The sequence below is a fragment of the Schistocerca piceifrons genome, chromosome X (genome assembly GCF_021461385.2).
Source record: "Schistocerca piceifrons isolate TAMUIC-IGC-003096 chromosome X, iqSchPice1.1, whole genome shotgun sequence".
NCBI classification, from domain to species: Eukaryota; Metazoa; Arthropoda; class Insecta; order Orthoptera; family Acrididae; genus Schistocerca; species Schistocerca piceifrons.
In genome coordinates this window covers 482,085,896-482,107,323 of record NC_060149.1, presented here as the reverse complement: position 1 = coordinate 482,107,323, position 21,428 = coordinate 482,085,896, and the positions used below count along the sequence as shown (strand labels likewise).

Sequence of the window (21,428 nt, the reverse complement as noted above, 5' to 3'; positions counted from 1 at the left end):
GATATGGTTGGTCAAGACTTCCTCTGTACACATTGAGCTTTGCTGGTGGATGACTTTCTTGAAGGTGATGATATCTGTTGCATGGACTGGCCAGTGATGTCCCCAGATCTGAATCATATAGAACAAGGCTGGACTGCTTTAGGGAGATGAATTGCATCCTGTCAGCTTCCACTAAGGACACTTCCTGCCCTCCACACTGCTCTTGCTGTGGACTGAGATTGTCTGCAAAGAACATTTTTGAACCATCTCGTAGAATGCGTGTTGCATCACAGTCCAGCATGTGTGGCTGTTAGCAGTAACCATATCCCTTATCAACGAATTCTTTTGATGTAGAACAGATTTCCCAATTGTGTTATTTGCTTACAAATATGTATTTTAACTACCAGAACTTCTCTAAAATTATTTTCCAGGCACTGTGGTATGCCAAATGCCTTGTGACTAAGTTTTAGCTCCTGCAGTAATCCTTCCAATGTGCTCATAAAACAACATTCCCTCTTTTCATGATTATTCTTAACTTTTGGTCGCTAGTATATTTGTTTGCAGCACAATCAGTGGAGGACTATTGTTAGGTTAACACTGTTTAATGGTGTCCATTGTGTTTTATAATACATGTCAGCAGTTACCCTTTTGCAAACGTGTGCAGTTCCTCCTGGGTGTGATATGCACAAAGACTTAAGAAGAAACTCAGTCAAATAAAATAAAGTTGAACAGCAAACATAATGGTTGGTGAATAACATAGCCAGCCACAAATACTTTTTAATGTTTTATTTTAGTGCTATTACCAGTTTCAGGCTTCCATTCCCATCTTCAGATTGTTAACATTATCAGTTACACAGACGTTTCGATCCACAGCATGTCATCGGCTCCTACACTACACAAGAATATTTGAATATTTAGTGCCACTGTATAGGTAGTTTCATTAATATGAACAAGCTTAAGTGGTTGCATTTATTTAGATACAATGTAAAATAGTTATATTCACTTACATAAGTTCCAGTAGATGGTTATGTGTTTTGTTGGGGTAAGAATGGTTTTCAAGGTTGATCTCTATGTTGTTGACTTGCAAACACTACACATATTGCAAATAAATCACAGTGGCACACTTCATAATATTCTTAATGTCAGTGAGCATCACATGTGTTATAACTTGATGTTTTTGTTTACAATGCAAAGGTTATCATTAAGCAGAGATACAAAGATAACATTCATTTTCAGTTGACCAAGGATGTAAAAGGAGGAAATATGATGTGGGATGTGCAAAGTGTAATATATTAATATCAGAAAAACATTTGCACTCTATGAGTAAACTCATTTTAAAAGACAATAGAACAAATTATTTTTAGTATGTCAAGTATGTCATCCTTTTTTTACATAAATTTCAGCAGAAATTATGATTAAATACTTTAAAGGCAATTGATTGCCTACTATAATTTAGATGTATATGTACATCCATTTATAGATACAGATATCTGCTTATCATGACCATATGTAAGTTAGTTGCAGGAAATACAAAATTAAAAAGTTGGAGGGTGTGATGAGAGCAACACAATTGTTCACTATGATAGTTTATATTGATACAATTTTACACTGCTATCTTAACAAGGTGAATCTGAAAAATTTATTTTATAAATGGTTAATGGAAACATTGGTTTAGACTCCAGCAAGATTGCTTCCCATTGCTAGCCTTTCTGGCTGCATATAGATTTTCTTTTTTAATGAGAAATAATGACATAAGTGATGGGCGCATACCAGAGAGTGCCAGATTTGCATTCATGGGCATTGAGAGTTTGTACACAAATATCCTTGTCCATGTAAATAATGAAATAATTAAGTGAAATTTAGTGATTAAAAAATAGCTTTTCCAGTCAGAAATATACAAATCCATAGAGATATTAGAATTAATTCTAGCCCATAACTATTTCTCATTAAACAAGAAACTCTATATGCAGCCAGATAGCCTAGCAGTGGGTAGCAGCCTTGCAGGTCTCTAAGCCAATGATAACATTAAACATTTGGAAATTAAATTTTTCAGGGCCACCTGTTTAAGATATCAGTGTAAAACTGTACAAATATAAACTAGTATGATGAACAAATTTGTTGCTCTCTTCTCACCCTCCAACATTTTAATTTTGTATTTCCTGCAACTAATTTATAAACAGTCATTTTAAGCAGATGTCTGTATATATAAATGAATGTACATATGTGTCTAAATTGTAGTATGCAATCAGTTGTCTTTGAAGTATTTCATCAAAATTTCTGCTGAAAGTTAAGTAAAAAAAAAAGATGACATACTTGAAATTCCGAAAACAATTTGTCCTGTTGACTTTTAAAATCAGTTTAATCATAGAGGGCAAACATTTTTATGTTATTAAAATATTGCACTTTGCACATCCTACATCATATTTCCTCTGTTTATATCCATGGTCAACTGAAAATGAACACTATCTTTGTATCTTTGCTTAATGATAACCTTTGCATTGTAAACAGAAACATCAAGTGTATAACATGTGTGATGCTTAGCACTGACATTAAGAATATTATGAAGCATGCCAGAGCCTTTTATTTGCAATGTGTGTTCTGTTTCTAATTGAACAACAAAGAGAGTGATCTGGAAAACCACTCTTACCCCAACAAAACAAATCACTATCTACTGGAACTTATGTAAGTGAATATAACTATTTTACATTATATCTAAAGAAATGCAACCACTTAAGCATGTTCATAACAATGAAACTACCTATACAGTATTCAAATATTCTTGTGTAGTGTAGGAGCAGATGACATGCTATGGATCAGATCATTTATGTAACTGAAAATATTAGCCATCTGAAGGTGTGCTTGGTAGACTGTAACTGGTAATAGCACTTAAATAAAATATTAAAAAGTATTTGTGGCTGCACACATCATTCACCAACTGTCTTGAATGGCCACAGTGTTCACTACATCCAACATGGATAAAATAACTTTGCAAACACAATGTACTGACGTTAGCTTTGGTGTTACTGATAGAAAATCATTTACATGAAGTACTATGTAAGTGTAACATATTTATAACAAAAGTCTTTATCAGTGACCACATTCACCTGTTACAATTAAATACCTTCTCAGTTACCAGTCCTATATAATTTATCAATATTGATACAGTTTAATGACATTCATTGTCAACAGTCAAGAGGAAACCTAATAATTTCACCAAGTTACATCAATGACAAGGAGTTACTTTTCCTTGTTTAGGTGGTTCTTTATTAAGATATGGCTCCTTTGTAAACTTGACTTGCTTACTTTGTGAGGGTAGCTCCAGCTCAAATAAAATAATTTCATTTGTTTTAGGATATGGCTGAAGAAATATGGCAGGTACATACAGAGTGACTTGAGAACCTTCAATGGGCCAATAGCGACCCAAATTGTTGCCGTTGACAAATGCTACACCCTGAAAAGAAGACAGAATAGTGTAAAACTACATAAGCTTCTCTGATGATGTTTGAAGAGGTTACTTAACTGAAACCACTACAGTTATGTGATCACTGAATCTTTTAAATACACTCAATACTCTAGGTAAATTAGGTCATGGTTTACATTCAGTCTTATCAGACCTACCTATAATTTATATACAAGGAAAAATAAGTGACTACCCAACCTGCAGTACACAGAACATTTATAAGACAGGGTTTCTTTTTCACTGGTTAAAAATGTCCATAGATTACAATACCATGTTATTTGTGTATAGTGAAACTGGGCGTGAAGTGGTACAGCTCCCACCCAACTGCAGGGGATGAATAAGAACTGTTTCCAACACAAATACTTCCTTTACATCTTGAATTAGTAATATCTGTTCCCTTGGAGTATTCACCATAAATTACTCTTCATTTTCCAAAAGCAGTAAAGGTGTCTTTAGGTCTTAAACAAAATATAAATTGGCGAAAGTGATACTGCTGCCAACAGAAAATAAATGAAAGCCCTGTTGCTCTCAATTACTGTTGCACAGTTAAATAAAGCATTCTGAATAGATATGAAATTAGGTTAATGTTCTGAGTGCCAAAACAAATTAAAAACACTGAATACCATGATCTCCTGAAAACACATTACATAAAACTCAAAGGAGGACAGGACTATCACTTGAGGGTTGCTTGTTAGTAAATCTAATCTGTAAAGAAAAACTTGTCAGATGTGAGGTAGCAATTGTTACACTATATTAGATGCAACTAGTAGCATTCAGTTACTTTAACTGTACTTCACATAATACAACAACATGTTTCGAGAGACAATGCTTTCATTATCAGAATTATGACATGCAGCATATACGATTAAAACACAATGAACTCTAATACCTCATTTGTGGCATTCATAAAATAAAATTCATAGGACTATAAGTTGTCATCATATATTAAAATTGTCCACTTCTGTCACTCTCATTATCATTTCATATTGCAAATGCACATCATGTCATGTTCCCTTCAGCAGCTGTTGGCACCAAGAGTGATCAGGTGATGCTTCTCATCATGTTGTGAACTGCTGGTGAGTTATTGTGTGCTAGGTACTGCTCTACGCAGATCAGCCAGAATATTATGACCACTGACGTATTATCGATATAAACCCATCCAGGCAAGAGCAGCATCACCTGGTGAGGAATGACTCATAGTCAGACACAAGCATGGTGCAAGTAGTACCGGTGAGCGTGCTGTCTGTGAATAGAATGCCAAAGGTGCACAATCTGTCTGTGTTCCACTGAGGCAGACTGTGATGGCCCAGAGGTTCAGCATGAGCATTTTGGAAACTGCACAACTTGTTGGGTATTTGAGAAGTGCTGTGGTGTGTGTCGTCAACACATAGCAAAAAACAAAGGTGAAACAAAGTCCACATGTTGTGGGGTTGGGCGGCCACCCTCATTATGGATGTCGAATGTTGTAGGCTGGGCAGACTGGTATAACAGGACAGGCAGTGAACTGTGGAGGAACTAACATCAGGCTTTAATTCTGGGTGCAGGGGGGTAGTGTGCCTGAACACACGGGGCACTGAATACTCCTAACTATGGACGTCCACAGCCGACAACCCATTCATGTGCCAATTTTAATACCATGACATCGGCAACTATGACTGAAATAGGCATGTGACCATTGGCACTGGATGTTGGCACAGTGGCAGAGCATTGCATATTCTGATGAATCTCGGTACCTTCTTCATCATACCAGTTGGAGAGAGAGAATCCATTGAGCCAGTCTCTGTGGCAGAGCAGTTCTAGGCGCTTCAGTCTGGAACCGCACTGCTGCTATGGTCGCAGGTTCGAATCCTGCCTCAGGCATGGATGTGTGTGATGTCCTAGGTTAGTTAGGTTTAAGTAGTTCTAAGTCTAGGGGACTGGTGACCTCAGATCTTAAATCCAATAGTGCTTAGAGCTATTTGAACCATTTAGAATCTGTTGTCTCACAGGCTCCTTGACACCTGTGCTGTGGTGCAGAGACAAACTGTTGGCGGCTCTATTATGCTCTGGGCAACAGCCATGTGCACATCCACGGGTCCAGTGGAGCTCGTGCAAGGCACCAAGGAGTATTGTACACTGGCTGCAGACCACATACACTCCTTCAAGACAATCATGTTTCCTGAAGGCAGTGGCATGTTTCAGTAAGATAATGGGCCATGTCAAAAGGCCAGGAGTGTACTGGAGTGGTTCAAGGAAAACAGTGACGAGTCCCAACTTATGTGTTGGCCCCCAACTCACCACATCTGACCCCAATCAAACATGTCTTGGATGTGATTGTCAGAGCTCACTGTCCCCTTCCTGGAATTTATGGGATTTAGGTGACCTGTGTGTGTGCAGACATGGCACCAACTCCCTCCAGTCACCAAATCAGGGCCTCATTCTGCTGTTATCTGTGCCAAAGATGGACATACCAGTTATTAGGTGGGTGGTCATAATATTTCTTGCTGGTCAGTGTATATGCACAGCTACTGACAGAACCCCAAATGCAATCCATTGGTCACCTACCCTTATCTCGTTTCCTAAGACACTGCTTCCATGCCAATGTCTGCTATCACCATCATCTGGCTCCTGCATCAGCAAAGGACTAAATACTTAATTTCTACATCTCTATTAAAATAAATCCAAAAAGCTGTTAAGATTATTTTTCCAATGGCTTTGATTTGCACTTTGAGAATATTGTTGTATTATGTTTTTGTGACTGCTATTTTTAATTCTTCCAGTAAGCTGATCTTCTTTTCGTTTCCACATGCATGATTTTTAAATCACCTTATAATCCCTTTAAGGGGTAGCCTGTTTCATACACATAGCTGTCTGGGGATGACTTGAATCTACTGCTTATGGACTGGAGTGTCTATGGATTCACTGCACATGGTACAGACAGACAGTCCTGTGAAGTATTTTTGAACATGTTTTCTGAAAACTGCCTTGAACAGCTAGTTAGGCAACCCATAAACAATGGAAATATTTTAGACCTTGTTGCTTAAAACAGGCCTGATGTTATTCACAGTGTTGGTATAGAGACAGGGATTGGTAATCATAGTTTCATTACAATGATGATGGCTACTTAAGTTAATAAATTCATCAACAAGGCAAGAAGAGTATTTACAAGGTATATGGGAAATGTAATGAGACTGACAATACTGAGAGCAATCTGGTCACACTGTGTTGCTCTACTTCGGTGGAAGTGTTCATCTCTTCCAGATGCTCAGTTTGAATTTCAGCTCCATACAGCCATCACATGATTTTTAAGAGCACCATCAGTGAAGTTGTGTTTTTGTTGTGTGTTATGAAACTGGAAGAGCACAATTTAGAGAAATATTATGTCATCAATTTTTGCATTAAACTTGGGGACTCTGCAAATATGACTTTAGAAAAGTACAAATAAGTCTATGGGGAACATTCCTTATCAAGAGCACATTTTTTTTTACCAGCACGAATCATTTTTGGTAGGCAAGAACATATTGAAGATGAACCTCACACAGAGAGACCTTCAACAGATGAAAATGTCAAGTGTGTGCGCGCTCTTATGAGATCAGACTGATGTTTATCAGTAAGGATGATGTGTAATATGTTAAACTTAAACACTTCCACTGTACATCAAATTAGATCAAAGTCTTGCAAGTGGGTGCTACATCATGACAATGCCCCATGTCATACAGCCACTTCCATCACAGAATTTTTGATATAAAATGATATAAAATAGCGTTCATGCTGTTCCACAGCCCCACCTATTCATCTGATCTGAGTCCTTGTCATTTTTTTGTTTTCCCAAAATTGAAAAATGTATTAAGAGGATGTCATTTTGGGACTCTGCAGAACATTCAAAAGAATGTGACTGACATGTTAAAGGCCCTACGAGCTGAAGCCTTTCAGCACTGCCTCGAAGATGGGAACAATGACTCTGCTGGTGAACAGCTATCAAGAAAACTACTCTGAATGGGACAATATTGTAGATGGTAGAAAAAAAGTCAGTCTATTTACTTTTCTTACACACCTCATATGCTAGAAAAAGCAGATAAGCTGTTTTAGCATCTCCTTTGACAATGAATGGACATCATTTAGTTTTAGTATGATGGATATAGAAGAATTACTGGCAAAGTTTGAAATGATTGTAAATTATGCTTGGAAGATGTACTCTGATCAGCCGGAACATTATGAACACCCATCTAATAGCCAGTATGTCCATCTTTGATGTGGATAACATTTGCAATGCATCATGGTATGATAGTAATGAAGTCTTGGTGGGCTCACTGGAGGGAGTTGGCACCACATCTGCTAACATAAGTCACCTAATTTCCAAAAATTACAGGGAGAGGGTGATGAGCTCTAATACAGGTACCACATTCAATCACATCCTAGGTGTGTTCAATCGGGTTCAGATCTACCTGTTTGGAGGGCCAACACATTAACTGGTACTCGCCACTGTGTTCCTCTAACCACTCTATCATACTCCTGGCATTGTGACATGGCACATTATTTTACTGAAAAATTCCACTGCATGGGAAACATGACTGTGATGAAGGGGTGTACATGGTCTGCAACCAATGTACAATACTCCCTGGCAGTCATGGTGCCTTGCACAAGCTCTATTGGACCCTTGGATATGCAGGTGAATGTTCTCCAACCTGCAGTACAGGTGTCAAGGAGCTGTTCCCCTGGAGGGTGATGGATTTGCTCCCTCCCACTGGCATGATGTAGATGTTATCAGGTTTCAGTTCTAGTTGCTGATGTTGTGATGTTAACACATGCATGGGTCATCACCTGCAGAGGCCCATTGTTAGGAGTGTTTGGTGCACTGTGTGTTCAGACAGACTTGTACTCTGCTCAGCATTAAAAGTCTGATGTTAGTTCCACCACAGTTTGCCACCTGTCCTGTTTTACCAGTCTGTGCAACAACATCTGTAATGAGGAGTGGCCACCCAACCCCACAGTGTCTAGACATGGTTTCACCTTGGTTTCATCATGTGCTGAAGACGCTCACTACAACACTCCTCAAACACCCAACAAGTTGTGCAGTTTCTGAAATGCTCATGCCAAGCCTCTGGGCCATCACAATCTGCTCTTGGTCAAACTCAGGTATACTGTGCTCCTTCCCCATTCTACACACAGGCAGCATGCTCACTGATACTTGATGCACCATGCAGGTCTCTGAGTAGCAGTTGTTCCTCATCAGGTGCTGCTGCTATCCCCTGGATGGGTTTCTATTGATAGTAGGTCAGTGGTTATAATGTTCTGGCTAATCAGTGTATGTGACAAGTAAGTGGATTAAGGATGGATAAGATCAACCATGGCTTAACAACAAAATTCAGAAAATGTCAAGGGGGCAAAGACTGTTGCACTCTCAGTAAATGAAAAAAAGACTGCAAATGTTGACAGGTGAAATGTACTTGAAAATTGTGCATCCATAAGAAGATAAATGTGCAAAACTAACAACATTCACCTTCATATCTTATTGGAAGATCCGGCTGAGAACCCAAAAAAATTCTGATCATGTGTAAAATCACTAAGTGGGCTGAAGATTTCTATCCAGTCACTCATCAACCAGTTTGGTGTGCCAACAGAAGGCAGCAAATGGAAAACTGAAGTTTTAAATTTAAAGGCAAGAAATCTTTCATGTAGGAGGATTGTATGAACATGCCATCATTTGACTGTCACAAAGACGCCCACATGCAGGACATAGCAATAGGCATCCATGTCATACTGAAGCAACTGAAAGAGTTGAAAACAAGTGAGTCAGTACATCCGGATGGAATGGTAGTTGGATTATACAGAGAGTTCTCTGTAGCACTGGCTCCTTAATTACCTTGCATTTGTCATGAATCTCTTGTCCAGCTCAAAGTCACAAGCAACTGACAACTCTTGACTCCCATTTATTTGAAGGATGGACCTGCACAGTTACAGAGCAATATCCTAAACATCGGTTTGCTGAAGAATTCTTGAACACTGGAGTACAGATTTGCAAACATGGTGTGTGGGATAACCATGAGAGTGGTCTTGCTGTCATGCGAAATTGCACCCCAGACCTTAAACTCCAAGTGTAGGTCCAGTATGTCTAGGCCACAGACAGGTTGGTTGCAGACATTCATCTGCCCTCCTTCTGAGCAACACATGGGTACCACTGACACTGAGGCAGAACCAGCTTTCATCAGAAAACACAACAGACCTCCACCCTGCCCTCAATGAGCTCTCACTTGAGACTACTGAAGTCGCAAATTCATGGTTTGGGGTCTGAGGAATGCACTCTACAGGGTGCCTGGCTCAGAGCTGGCCTTAAAGTAACTAATTTTTAACAGATTGTTGTGTCACTGTGGTGCCAACTGCTGCTCAAATTGCTGTTGCAAATGTGTATGCTGCGCCATAGCCATAAGCTGAACACAATGCTCTTCCCTCTTGGTATTGCCGCATGGCACTGGAATTGTCACTAGCTCAAACAAAGCTACAGTACTACAAATCCCCACATGACTCCAGAACTGTTCACAGGAAATTTCAGTCAAACTATACATGATGTCTCTCCTAAGATATGTCAGACAGACTTTCTCCTGTGTTTTAATGGATATTTGAAATTTTGCTTTAGCAGCATGTGGATTCAATCACCCCAAACAAACATTGCTCATCATCTCTTTCATGGGACACCCATTCTTGATACAAAGATTCGGTTAATTTCCAATTATAAACAGAATGATTTCTAAAGTGAATTTTACATGCCCATTTGACAGAGTGGTCCCAAATTACTCTAGCATGATATTTTTACCAATATGTATTAACAGGGACAGTAAAATGTGAGAAATAGTAAGTATTCCAGCTGCACCAGCACTGCCCTTACCCAGACTGACTGCTACGCTACACAGAAGCGCATTGCTCAACTTATGCTGGAGTATGGATTATTCTTCATGTTTTACTATCCCTGTTAAAACATATCATTAAAATGAATATTACACTGGACTAACCTGGTAGTGCTCTATCGAATGGGGACATAAAATCCTGATTTAAAAATCATTTTGTTTGAAATGAGAAACATACCAACACATTTTGTTGATACTGGGCATTGTATCAAAGACAAGATGAGCAATATTTGTTTGAGCTAACACCAGTTACACACTGCAAAACCAAAACTGCAGATATCAGCTGAAACTGCTGACAAAATGTGCCTGACAACCTACAGGAGAGACACCCAGTACAGATCAACTGAGGTTCTTGGTACCACCAACACCTTCATACCTACAATGTCAGACCATACCCACCAATGAATATAAACTAATAAATACAAAATTCAGCTACCATCCCAAACCTCAAAATAATAATAAACTATTCAAACACAAATTACAAAATCCACATCTCACAGAAAATTACATACATAAACAAACCTACTACACTCTTACAATAAAGACCAAATACAACATAAAACATACTTATCACCCTAACCATACTCTTTTAAACATCACCTACCCACCAACTGATACTCATCATCAACAAAATACCTGCATTAAAAAAATTAACCCATACAAACATCATTCACAACTTTGGAACAAAAAAAAAAAAAAAAAAAAAAAAAAAAAAAAAAGAAAAAAAAGTAGACTAGTATGGTAAAAGCTCACCTGTACAACATTTGATTATTTTCATACTGATTTTATCAACAATACTAGAATTTTTAAATAGTTTCAATTCAGAAAAACATCTTTTGAACAGAAAGATGAGTTTTAACAAATTTCTTTTGGGATATTTTTCTTGAAAATGTAGACTATCCACTAAGGAGCTGCTGAAACCTAAGGTATCTATTGGTGAAACAGAGTTATTAAAAGTGTGTACATATTACAGTAAGACCACAACACTCCAACATTTGATAGTCCATCACATACGAAAAATTTCCCTTATTTTTAGCTTGGTACAATAGAAAATAGCCGGCCGTGGTGGCCGTGCGGTTCTGGCACTGCAGTCTGGAACCGCGGGACTGCTACGGTCACAGGTTCGAATCCTGCATCGGGCATGGATGTGTGTGATGTCCTTAGGTTAGTTAGGTTTAATTAGTTCTAAGTTCTAGGGGACTGATGACCTAAGATGTTAAGTCCCGTAGTGCTCAGAGCCATTTGAACCATTTTTGAACAACAGGAAATACAATTGGAGGTCACTGAGTAACATTAGAACCACATGGTATAGTGACTCATTAGTAACAATTGTCGGCCTCACTGAGAAATTATATTTTTGCCAAGATAGCTTTGTGTACTTACAATTGCATCAGTGCTGCTTGAAGAAGCTGAGATGGAAAGTGATGTAAATGACGATGAGTCGACAGCTGATAGCTCTCAAATTTTATGAATGTTAAATTCAGCATCTGTTAATGGGCTGAGTATGTATTCGGCAGAGGAAGCTGACAAATGGGTCAAAATTGACAGGAATTTGGCTATCAAAGAAGAGCTGACACAGTGTAATGTTACAAAGTTTTTTCAACCCACAGGAGGCACCAAAAATTGATGGTGATGAAGAAGAAATGCCTACAATTCACATCTCTTGGGCTGAGGCTTCAGAAGCCTTAAACACTTTGGTGACATTTTCTGAGAGTAGCCAACAACAAATTCTTTTGATGTTATGAATCTACATATCATACAAACTCATTTTGATCAAAAAAGAGCTCAACCCAAGAAACAAGTTAGCTTTTCTGCAATGCTGCAGAAAGTTCAGAAGAAAATATCAGCTAAGCCATCAGTGGTAGATACCAAGCCAACATATTAGATGTCCTTGACAATGTCAGATATCTGTTCCTGAAGACAGTGATTTCAATTAATCTCCATCAAATTGGAAAACAGGCAGTCTGTTATGTTAAAATCTGTGGATAAAAATTCTTGGTTAGTATAAGTAATCAATGAGCCATTTTCAGATCAACAAAAATCATTTTTTGATTCCATGTGTATCATCTGCCAGGCATTACATAGTCTGTTGAACTGAATTGCTCTTGGTGTCATGTACACACTAAAGTAGGTTGTCATCGTTACATAATGTACAATGTTAGCCATATACGTCTCTGATGCTCATACTGCCACACTAACAGCAAGGTGACTAACAGCAGAAATTATCATATAACAAATGTATAGTTGTAAATATGGCATATCACTTGCAACACTACAGGAAGAAGGAAATAACTGTTTGTAGTTTGTCAGACAACAGCGTCATGTTTCAGATTACATGAAAAGGCAAGGGAGTATTGCTCTCATGAGAAGTTCTTTATTCCATTCAGAAATTTAAAAATTTAACAAAGCTTTAGGTAGTTTCATGAACAACTCAAAATTACCAGGTGTTTCCCTGTATATTGTCATCATTTTTATTCACTTTCTATGAATTTATATTTCTGTATCACAGCTTTAGAATGCCAAACATTACCAATTCTGAGTGTAACAATGTTTATATTTTTTTGTAACTATCTCATGTAGATAGCAGCTCCTTCTCCATACCCAACTGACAATAATCGAATGCTAAGCTATATTCACCTGCAGTTAGTACTATAGAGTACACATGCAACTGTATAGCTGTACTGTCCCGGTTGACTGTTTGGGGTGAGGAGTTGTGTCAGGACATATGGATGAAGGAGAAAAGAGGCAGGGAGTGAGAGGTGTGGTTTTCAGCAGGGAGTGACAGGTAGTATGTGTACAGCATGAGAATGTGGCACTGATGAGATTATTCTGGCCACAGGTGTGGGGCACTGTCGAAAACATCTTAAGATCCATAGTTTTTCTCTCTTTTTCCAGCTATTTCTTTGGCTTGTGTGCAGAAGAATCCACTTAAACCACCATTTTGGTAGCCCATCACATGTATTTCTAAGGACTGTGTGCTACAATCTAATATGGATCAGGCATATTGCTCATTACAAATCATAGTTCTGAAATTTGATGCAATAAGGACAGCTTATACCTACCAATCTGTAGCAAAGAACAGTTCTATGAATCATCCTGTTTCCTTTCCTTTACTCCTCAAATTTTGCATCATACTGTGCTGTCATATTTTGATATCATTACATTTACTCTATATATCTCTGAGCTCTTTTAGCTGTGGCAATCTCATAATTATCACATGTTGTTGCCATTTACATTAATAAATAACTGAAAAGATCATAAAGTTAGGTTTTAATCTATACCTGCAGAAAAAATGTTCACCATAATTCTTTAAAAGCAAAAGATTCAATTGGTTATGATAAAATATCAACAAATTTAATTAATGAGTGTTCTTCTGCATTTGTATAATCAGTCATTTATCAGTAGAACATTTTCTGAATTGTTAAAATATACTGAAGTTAAAGATTTGTTCTAAAAACACCATCAAATTTGTATCCAATTACACTTCTACTAGCACTGCTGAAAATAAGAAAAGGTGGTGTATAATCCCCTTAACTAAATGGTTACAAATAAGATATTGTCAATGTCACAGTTCAGATTTCTAAAGGACTCCAATATTGAGAAGGCCCTCTACATCCCCAGTGATAATCTACTTAATTCAGTACACACTAATTTATACACTACCAGTTTACTTTGTCATCTGTCAAAGATGTTTGACTTTGTAAGTCACAGTATCCTTTTGACTAAATTAGAATATTATAGGATGTAACAAGAAACGCTGCAAAATGGTTTAAATCCTACATCTCTGGTAGGAAACAAAAGTGTCAATAGGAAAGAGACATGTGTTAAGCTAGCAGGAATCATAAAACTGGGAACTAATTACATGTGGTGTCACAGAAGTTTACATCTTAGGGCACTTTCTCTTGTTTGTATTGAAGACCTTTCATCTGTAACATTACCATGCACCAACTTTGTTGTCTGCAGATGATACAAATATTGCAACAAATAACAAATCAAGAGGAAGAGCATTTAATGAAATTTTCATTGACATTAAAAAATGTTTCCTAGCCAGTTCTTTGTCATTAAACTTTGGAAAAACACGCTATATGCATTGCAGAGCTAGTAAGAGGTTTTCTACCAGTATATGCCTAAATTTGATGTCAATCATATAGAAGAATCTAACAGTGCTAAATTCTTGGGATTAGACCTTGGTAATAAATGCATACCAAATAACTGCTGAATCACTTGAACAGATCTCCATTGCAAACAGATGCTGTCAGACTTAAGTGATTACTTTCATTCCATAATGTCTTACTGAATCATTCTTTGGACTAACTCATCAAGTCAAGCTAAAGCTTTTGAAATCCTAAAACATGCCTTTCACCTGTGTCTTATCCCGCAATTTTGGCAGGGTCAGCATTGTAAAAATCAGGTTTGGCATGCTTATTTGGAAAGGGTGGTCAGATGCAGAATCAACGTACCCCAGCTGTCTGCATCTAGTGTAAATCATGAAATAGTGTGAACATGTTACAAATGTCTGCGAGTCATGTAACTGAAGCGGGACGTGGGAACCAGCCTGGTATTCACCTAGTGGGATGAGGAAAGTTGCCTAAAAGCCACATCAAGGCTGGCCAGCACATCGGCCCTCATTGATAATCTGCCGGGTGGATTTGATCTGGAACCAGTGCGCCTACCCGAGTCCAGGAAGCAACGCATTAGAGCTCTCAGCTAACCTGGCAGGTGAAATCCAAAAATATGTAATACGAATTATTTGTTATGTGAACTCAAGAACATACGCAAGCCCTGTTTCAGAAACTAGGGTAATAACTATTGATTCTTAGTATATATTTTTCCTTATTGATATTTGTCATTTAAAGCAAATCTCTGTTTCAATTCAACAGCCCAATTCATGAAATCAATACCAGAAACATAAATAATATTCATCCAGTTTTAAAGGTGCTTACTTTGGTCCAGAAACACATCCATTATTCAATAGTATGCATTTCCAACAACTTGACAGCAGCCATGAACCACGGACCTTGCCGTTGGTGGGGAGGCTTGCATGCCTCAGCGATAAAGATAGCCATACCGTAGGTGCAACCACAACAGAGGGGTATCTGTTGAGAGGCCAGAAAAATGTGTGGTTCCTGAAGAGGGGCAACAGCCTTTTCAGCAGTTGCAGGGGCAACAGTCTGGATGATTGATCTGGCCTTGTAACACTAATCAAAACGCCCTTGCTGTGCTGGTGTTGCGAACGGCTGAAAGCAAAGGGAAACTACAGCCATAATTTTGCCCAAGGGCATGCAGCTTTACTGTATGGTTAAATGATGATGTCGTCCTCTTGGGTAAAATACTCCAGAGGTAAAATAGTTGTCCATCTGGATCTTCGGGCAGGGACTACTGAGGAAGACGTTGTTATCAGGAGAAAGAAAACTGGCGTTCTACAGATCGGAGCGTGGAATGTCAGATCCCTTAATCGAGCAGGTAGGTTAGAAAATTTGAAAAGGGAAATGGATCAGTTAAAGTTAGATATAGTGGGAATTAGTAAAGTTTGGTGGCAGGAGGAACAAGACTTCTGGTCAGGTGAACACAGGGTTATAAATATAAAATCAAATAGGGGTAATGCAGGAGTAGGTTTAATAATGAATAGGAAAATAGGAATGTGGGTAAGCTACTACAAACGGCATACTGAATGCATTATTGTGGCCAAGATAGACATGAAGCCCATGCTGACCACAGTAGTACAAGTTTATATGCCAACTAGTTCCACAGATGATGAAGAGATTGATGAAATGTATGATGAGATAAAAGAAATTATTCAGATAGTGAAGGGAGACGAAAATTTAATAGTTGTGGGTGACTGGAATTCAAGCGTAGGAAAAGGGAGAGAAGGAAACATAGTAGGTGAATATGGATTGGGGCTAAGAAATGAAAGAGGAAGCCGCCTGGTAGAATTTTGCACAGAGCATAACTTAATCGTAGCTAACACTTGGTTTAAGAATCATGAAAGAAGGTTGTATAAATGGAAGAACCCTGGAGATACTAAAAGGTATCAGATAGATTATATAATGGTTAGACAGAAATTTAGGAAACAGGTTTTAAATTGTAAGACATTTCCAGGGGCAGATGTGAACTCTGACCACAATCTATTGGTTATGAACTGTAGATTAAAACTGAAGAAACTGCAAAAAGGTGGGAATTTAAGGAGATGGGACCTGGATAAACTGAAAGAACCAGAGGTTGTACAGATTTTGAGGGAGAGCATAAGGGAACAGTTGACAGGAATGTAGGAAAGAAATACAGTAGAAGAAGAATGGGTAACTTTGAGGGATGAAATAGTGAAGGCAGCAGAGGATCAAGTAGGTAAAAAGACAAGTGCTAGTGGAAACCCTTGGGTAACAGAAGAAATATTGAATTTAATTGATGAAAGGAGAAAATATAAAAATGCAGTAAATGGAGCAGGCAAAAAGGAATACAAACGTCTCAAAAATGATATCGACAAGATGTGCAAAATGGCTAAGCAGGGTTGGCTAGAGGACAAATGTAAGGTTGTAGAGTCTTATCTCAGTAGAGATAAGATAGATACTGCGTATAGGAAAATTAAAGAGACCTTTGGAGAAAGGAGAACCACTTGCATGAATATCAAGAGCTTTCAGGGAAACCCAGTTCTAAGAAAAGAAGGGAAAGCATAAAGGTGGAAGGAGTATATAGAGGGTATATACAAGGCAGATGTACTTGAGGACAATATTATGGAAATGGAAGAGAATGTAGATGAAGATGAAATGGGAGATATGATACTGCGTGAAGAGTTTGTCAGAGCACTGAAAGACCTGAGTTGTAACAAAGCTCCAGGAGTAGACAACATTCCATTAGAACTACTGACAGCCTTGGGAGAGCCAGTCCTGACAAAACTCTACCATCTGGTGAGCAAGATGTATGAGACAGGCGAAATACCCTCAGACTTCAAGAAGAATATAATAATTCCAATCCCAAAGAAAGCAGGTGTTGACAGATGTTAAAATTACCGAACTATCAGTTTAATAAGTCACAGCTGCAAAATGCTAATGCAAATTCTTTACAGATGAATGGAAAAACTGGTAGAAGCCAACCTCGGGGAAGATCAGTTTGGATTCCGTAGAAATGTTGGAACACGTGAGGCAATACTGACCCTACGACTTATCTTAGAAGAAAGATTAAGGAAAGGCAAACCTTCATTTCTAGCATTTGTAGACTTAGAGAAATCTTTTGACAATGTTGATTGGAATACTCTCTTTCACTGAAGGTGGCAGGAGTAAAATACAGGGAGCGAAAGGCTATTTACAATTTGTACAGAAACCACGGCAGTTATAAGAGTCGAGGGGCATGAAAGGGAAGCAGGGGTTGGGAAGGGAGTGAGACAGGGTTGTAGCCTCTCCCCAATGCTATTCAATCTGTATATTGAGCAAGCAGTAAAGGAAACAAAAGAAAAGTTCGGAGTAAGTATTAAAATCCATGGAGAAGAAATAAAAACGTTGAGGTTCACCGAGGACATTGTAATTCTGTCAGAGACAGCAAAGGACTTGGAAGAGCAGTTGAACAGAATGGACAGTGTCTTGAAAGGAGGGTATAAGATGAACATCAACAAAAGCAAAACGAGGATAATGGAATGTAGTTGAATAAAGGCGGGTGATGCTGAGGAAATTAGATTAGGAAATGAGACACTTAAAGTAGTAAAGGAGTTTTGATATTTGGGGAGCAAAATAACTGATGATGGTCGAAGTAGAGAGGATATAAAATGTAGACCGGCAATGGCAAGGAAAGCGTTTCTGAAGAAGAAAAATTTGTTAACATCGAGTGTAGATTTAAGTGTCAGGAAGTCGATTCTGAAAGTATTTGTATGGAGTGTAGCCATGTATGGAAGTGAAACATGGGTGATAAATAGTTTAGACAAGAAGAGAATAGAAGCTTTCAAAATGTGGTGCTACAGAAGAATGCTGAAGATTAGATGGGTAGATCACATAACTAATGAGGAGGTATTGAATAGAATTGGGGAGAAGAGGAGCGTGTGGCACAACTTGACTAGAAGAAGGGATCGATTGGTAGAACATGTTCTGAGACATCGAGGGATCACTAATTTAGTATTGGAGGGCAGCATGGAGGGTAAAAATTGTAGAGGGAGACCAACAGATAAATACACTAAGCAGATTCAGAAGGATGTAGGCTGCAGTAGGTACTGGGAGATGAAGAAGCTTGCACAGGATAGAGTAGCATGTAGAGCTGCATCAAACCAGTCTCAGGACTGAAGACCACAACAACAACAACATATACAGATGGTGATAGTATTGCATACACAAATTATAAAAGAGCAGTGCATGTACTCAGGTGGTGTTCAACATGGTTATAGCCACACACTGGATATTAACATGGAATGGCAGTTGTAGCTACATGCATGGGACATTCAGTTTTGGAAATCGTTATGGAATTTAACATTCCAAGATCCACAGTGTCAAGAATGTGCTGAGAATACCAAATTTCAGACATTACCTCTCACCACCGACAGCGCAGTGGTTGATGGCCTTCACTTAATGACCAAGAGCAGCAGTGTTTGTGTAGAGTTGTAAGTACTAACAGGTAAGTATCACTGTTGAAATAATTGCAGAAATCAATGTGGAATGTATGATGACTATATCCATTAGGATAATGCAGCAAAATTTGGCATTACTGGTCTATGGCAGCAGACAACTGATGTGAGTTCCTTTGCTGCAGCACATCATCCTTGGCTTGTGACCATATCAGTTGGACCCTAGAAGACTGGAAAACCGTGATCTGGTCAAATGAGTCCCAATTTTGATTGTAAGACCTGATGGTAGGGTTCGTGGGCATGAAGCCATGCACCCAAGTTGCCAACAAGACACTGGGCAAGCCAGTGGTGGGTGGCTCCATAATGGTGTGGGCTGTGTTTATATGGAATAGTCTGGGTCCCCTGGTCCAGCTGAACTGCTCATTGACCATCTGCAGCCATTCATGGACTTCATGTTCCCAAACAACAATGGAATTTCTATGGATGACAATGAGCCAGATCTCTGGGCCCCACTGTTCATGACTGGTGTGAAGAACATTGTGGACAATTCAAGTTTGATTTGAAGCCACAGATCACATGACATGAATCCCATCAAACATTAATGGTACATAATCAAGAGGGCAGTTTGTGCACAAACTCCTGTATTGGCAAAACACTGTATACTGTGTGTGTCCACATGTAAAGTTCCAGTTTCAAAATGCTATAGAAGGATAATGAATGCTCAAAATGATATCGATGGCATCAAATTTCAACAGCATGTTATTGATACATGGGGAAATTAATAAAAGCTTGATCAATAGATGGCACTGTAAGTGTCAGAATATGCACACAAACAGATGTGCAGCACATTTCTGTTCCTTGGTTTGCATCCAAGGTGGCCAAAATGACTGTCTCCATGAAGGATCGTGTGCTGCTGATAAATCTCTTTTCCAAGAACTGTGACTATGTGCCAGTAGCCCTGCAGAAGTTCCAGACACTCAAGGGTATGAAAATAACATTGGTCCACTGTTTGTTAAGGCTCTGGAGAAAATTATTAAAAATTCAAAAAGACATGTTCATTTGAAGTGAGATGTGGCAGATGGAAGAAAGCAGTTGATCTTCAGTCTGTTGACGATGTGGCCAAAACATTACAGGAGAGATCAAGCTGTGGTGTGCCACATGCAGTGTATGGGGAATTCCTCAAACACTGGACGTGCTTGAGAGCTCAGTACATAAAATTCTTCAAAACATCCTGCGTTACTAGCAATACAAAATCACCCATGTTCAGGAGTTGCTTCCTGCTGACCTGGCACTAGACAGATATTCACTCTGGAATATCTTACTCACATTGAAAAGGTCAATGAATGGCCATGGACCATTCTGCAGGCAGAGGAAGCTCATTTCTATCTCCAATGACGTGTCAATAGGCAGAATTGCAGAATATGGACAATGGTAATTCTGTATACACATCAACCAGTACAACTTGATTCTGCATAAGTGACTGTGTGATACACGCTGATGACATTTACTGTAGGGCCCCATTGTTTTGGAGAAGATGAGCCTATGGGTCCTGTTACCTGTACAATCACAGGTAAATGCTATGAGAGTCTTCCACACAAATGTTATTCCAATCCTTCAACAGGGTGGATGAGTGGGTAGAAAGATTTTTATTCAAGATGGCACATCTCCACACATTGCACAGTTGGTAAAGTACCTGCTGCAGAGGTATCTTGTAAATACTAGAAATTTGAACCATCAGTTCCCTACAGCTTGGCCATCCAGATCACCTGTTCTTAATCTGTGTGACTTTTTGTTGTGAGGATATCTGAAAGATGTTTTGTTCAGTGCTTCAGTTACAAATGTAGCTGAACTGAAGGCATGCATTGCACAATGCTGTCTGAACGTGACCTCTGAGACTTTCCAATGTGTTGTAAAACATACTGTTTATCTGTTTCCCGATTTCAAATTGTGACAGAAAATGGTGTTCAGCATACTGAACACGTCTTTTGCCAGTCTCATACAAATTAGAAATCAATGTCACTTTGCCTCTTATGCAGTTTTTGGCCCCAGGGCAATTAAAAACCAATTTCATTTTTGTTTTTGCCATGCACTGTGGCACCATCTGTCCATGGTGGACAGGCTTATCTAAGTAACACTGCCACAACTGCTGATTGCCCAACTTCTGCAGTCATGTACACTGAATAGTACAGATGATGTAATGCATAACTGAAACAATACCTGTCATATTGTGATTTGTCTGTCATTTGTATGATTCGTCTGTCATTTGTAGCCAAACTCATTTATGTTAAGATACTTACAATGACATCTATTGCTAAAATTATTGATTAATTATAAAATCTGGTCTAAGTGCAAAAAACAAAAGAAAAATGTTTTATTGTCAAAATATGGGCTATGTGCCGAACCTTCGCCAGTAAAAATCAGGCTATCTAGCAATTAGTGTGGAAGTGGTTTAAAATATTACCACCAGAATGCACCAGGTGCTAAGTGCCACCTGTTCTGAAACAAAATCAGGGCTATGTGCCCATGCTGTTGTTTTTAGTTTGAAGTTCAACTGTGTTCAAGTTGCAGT

The 21,428-nt window shown here is 38.6% G+C and overlaps 1 protein-coding gene across 1 annotated transcript in view; it reads right to left on the bottom strand.

The window, feature by feature from the left end:
* Window positions 1-1,423: 1,423 nt before the first annotated feature.
* Window positions 1,424-21,428, bottom strand: part of LOC124722062 (beta-galactosidase-like) — a 305,764-nt gene continuing 285,759 nt past the window's right edge. The window contains exon 12 of the mRNA XM_047247258.1: window positions 1,424-3,430. Within this exon, the coding sequence (XP_047103214.1) occupies window positions 3,203-3,430 (228 nt within the window). The 3' untranslated portion in view covers window positions 1,424-3,202. The remainder of the gene's footprint in view (window positions 3,431-21,428) is intronic.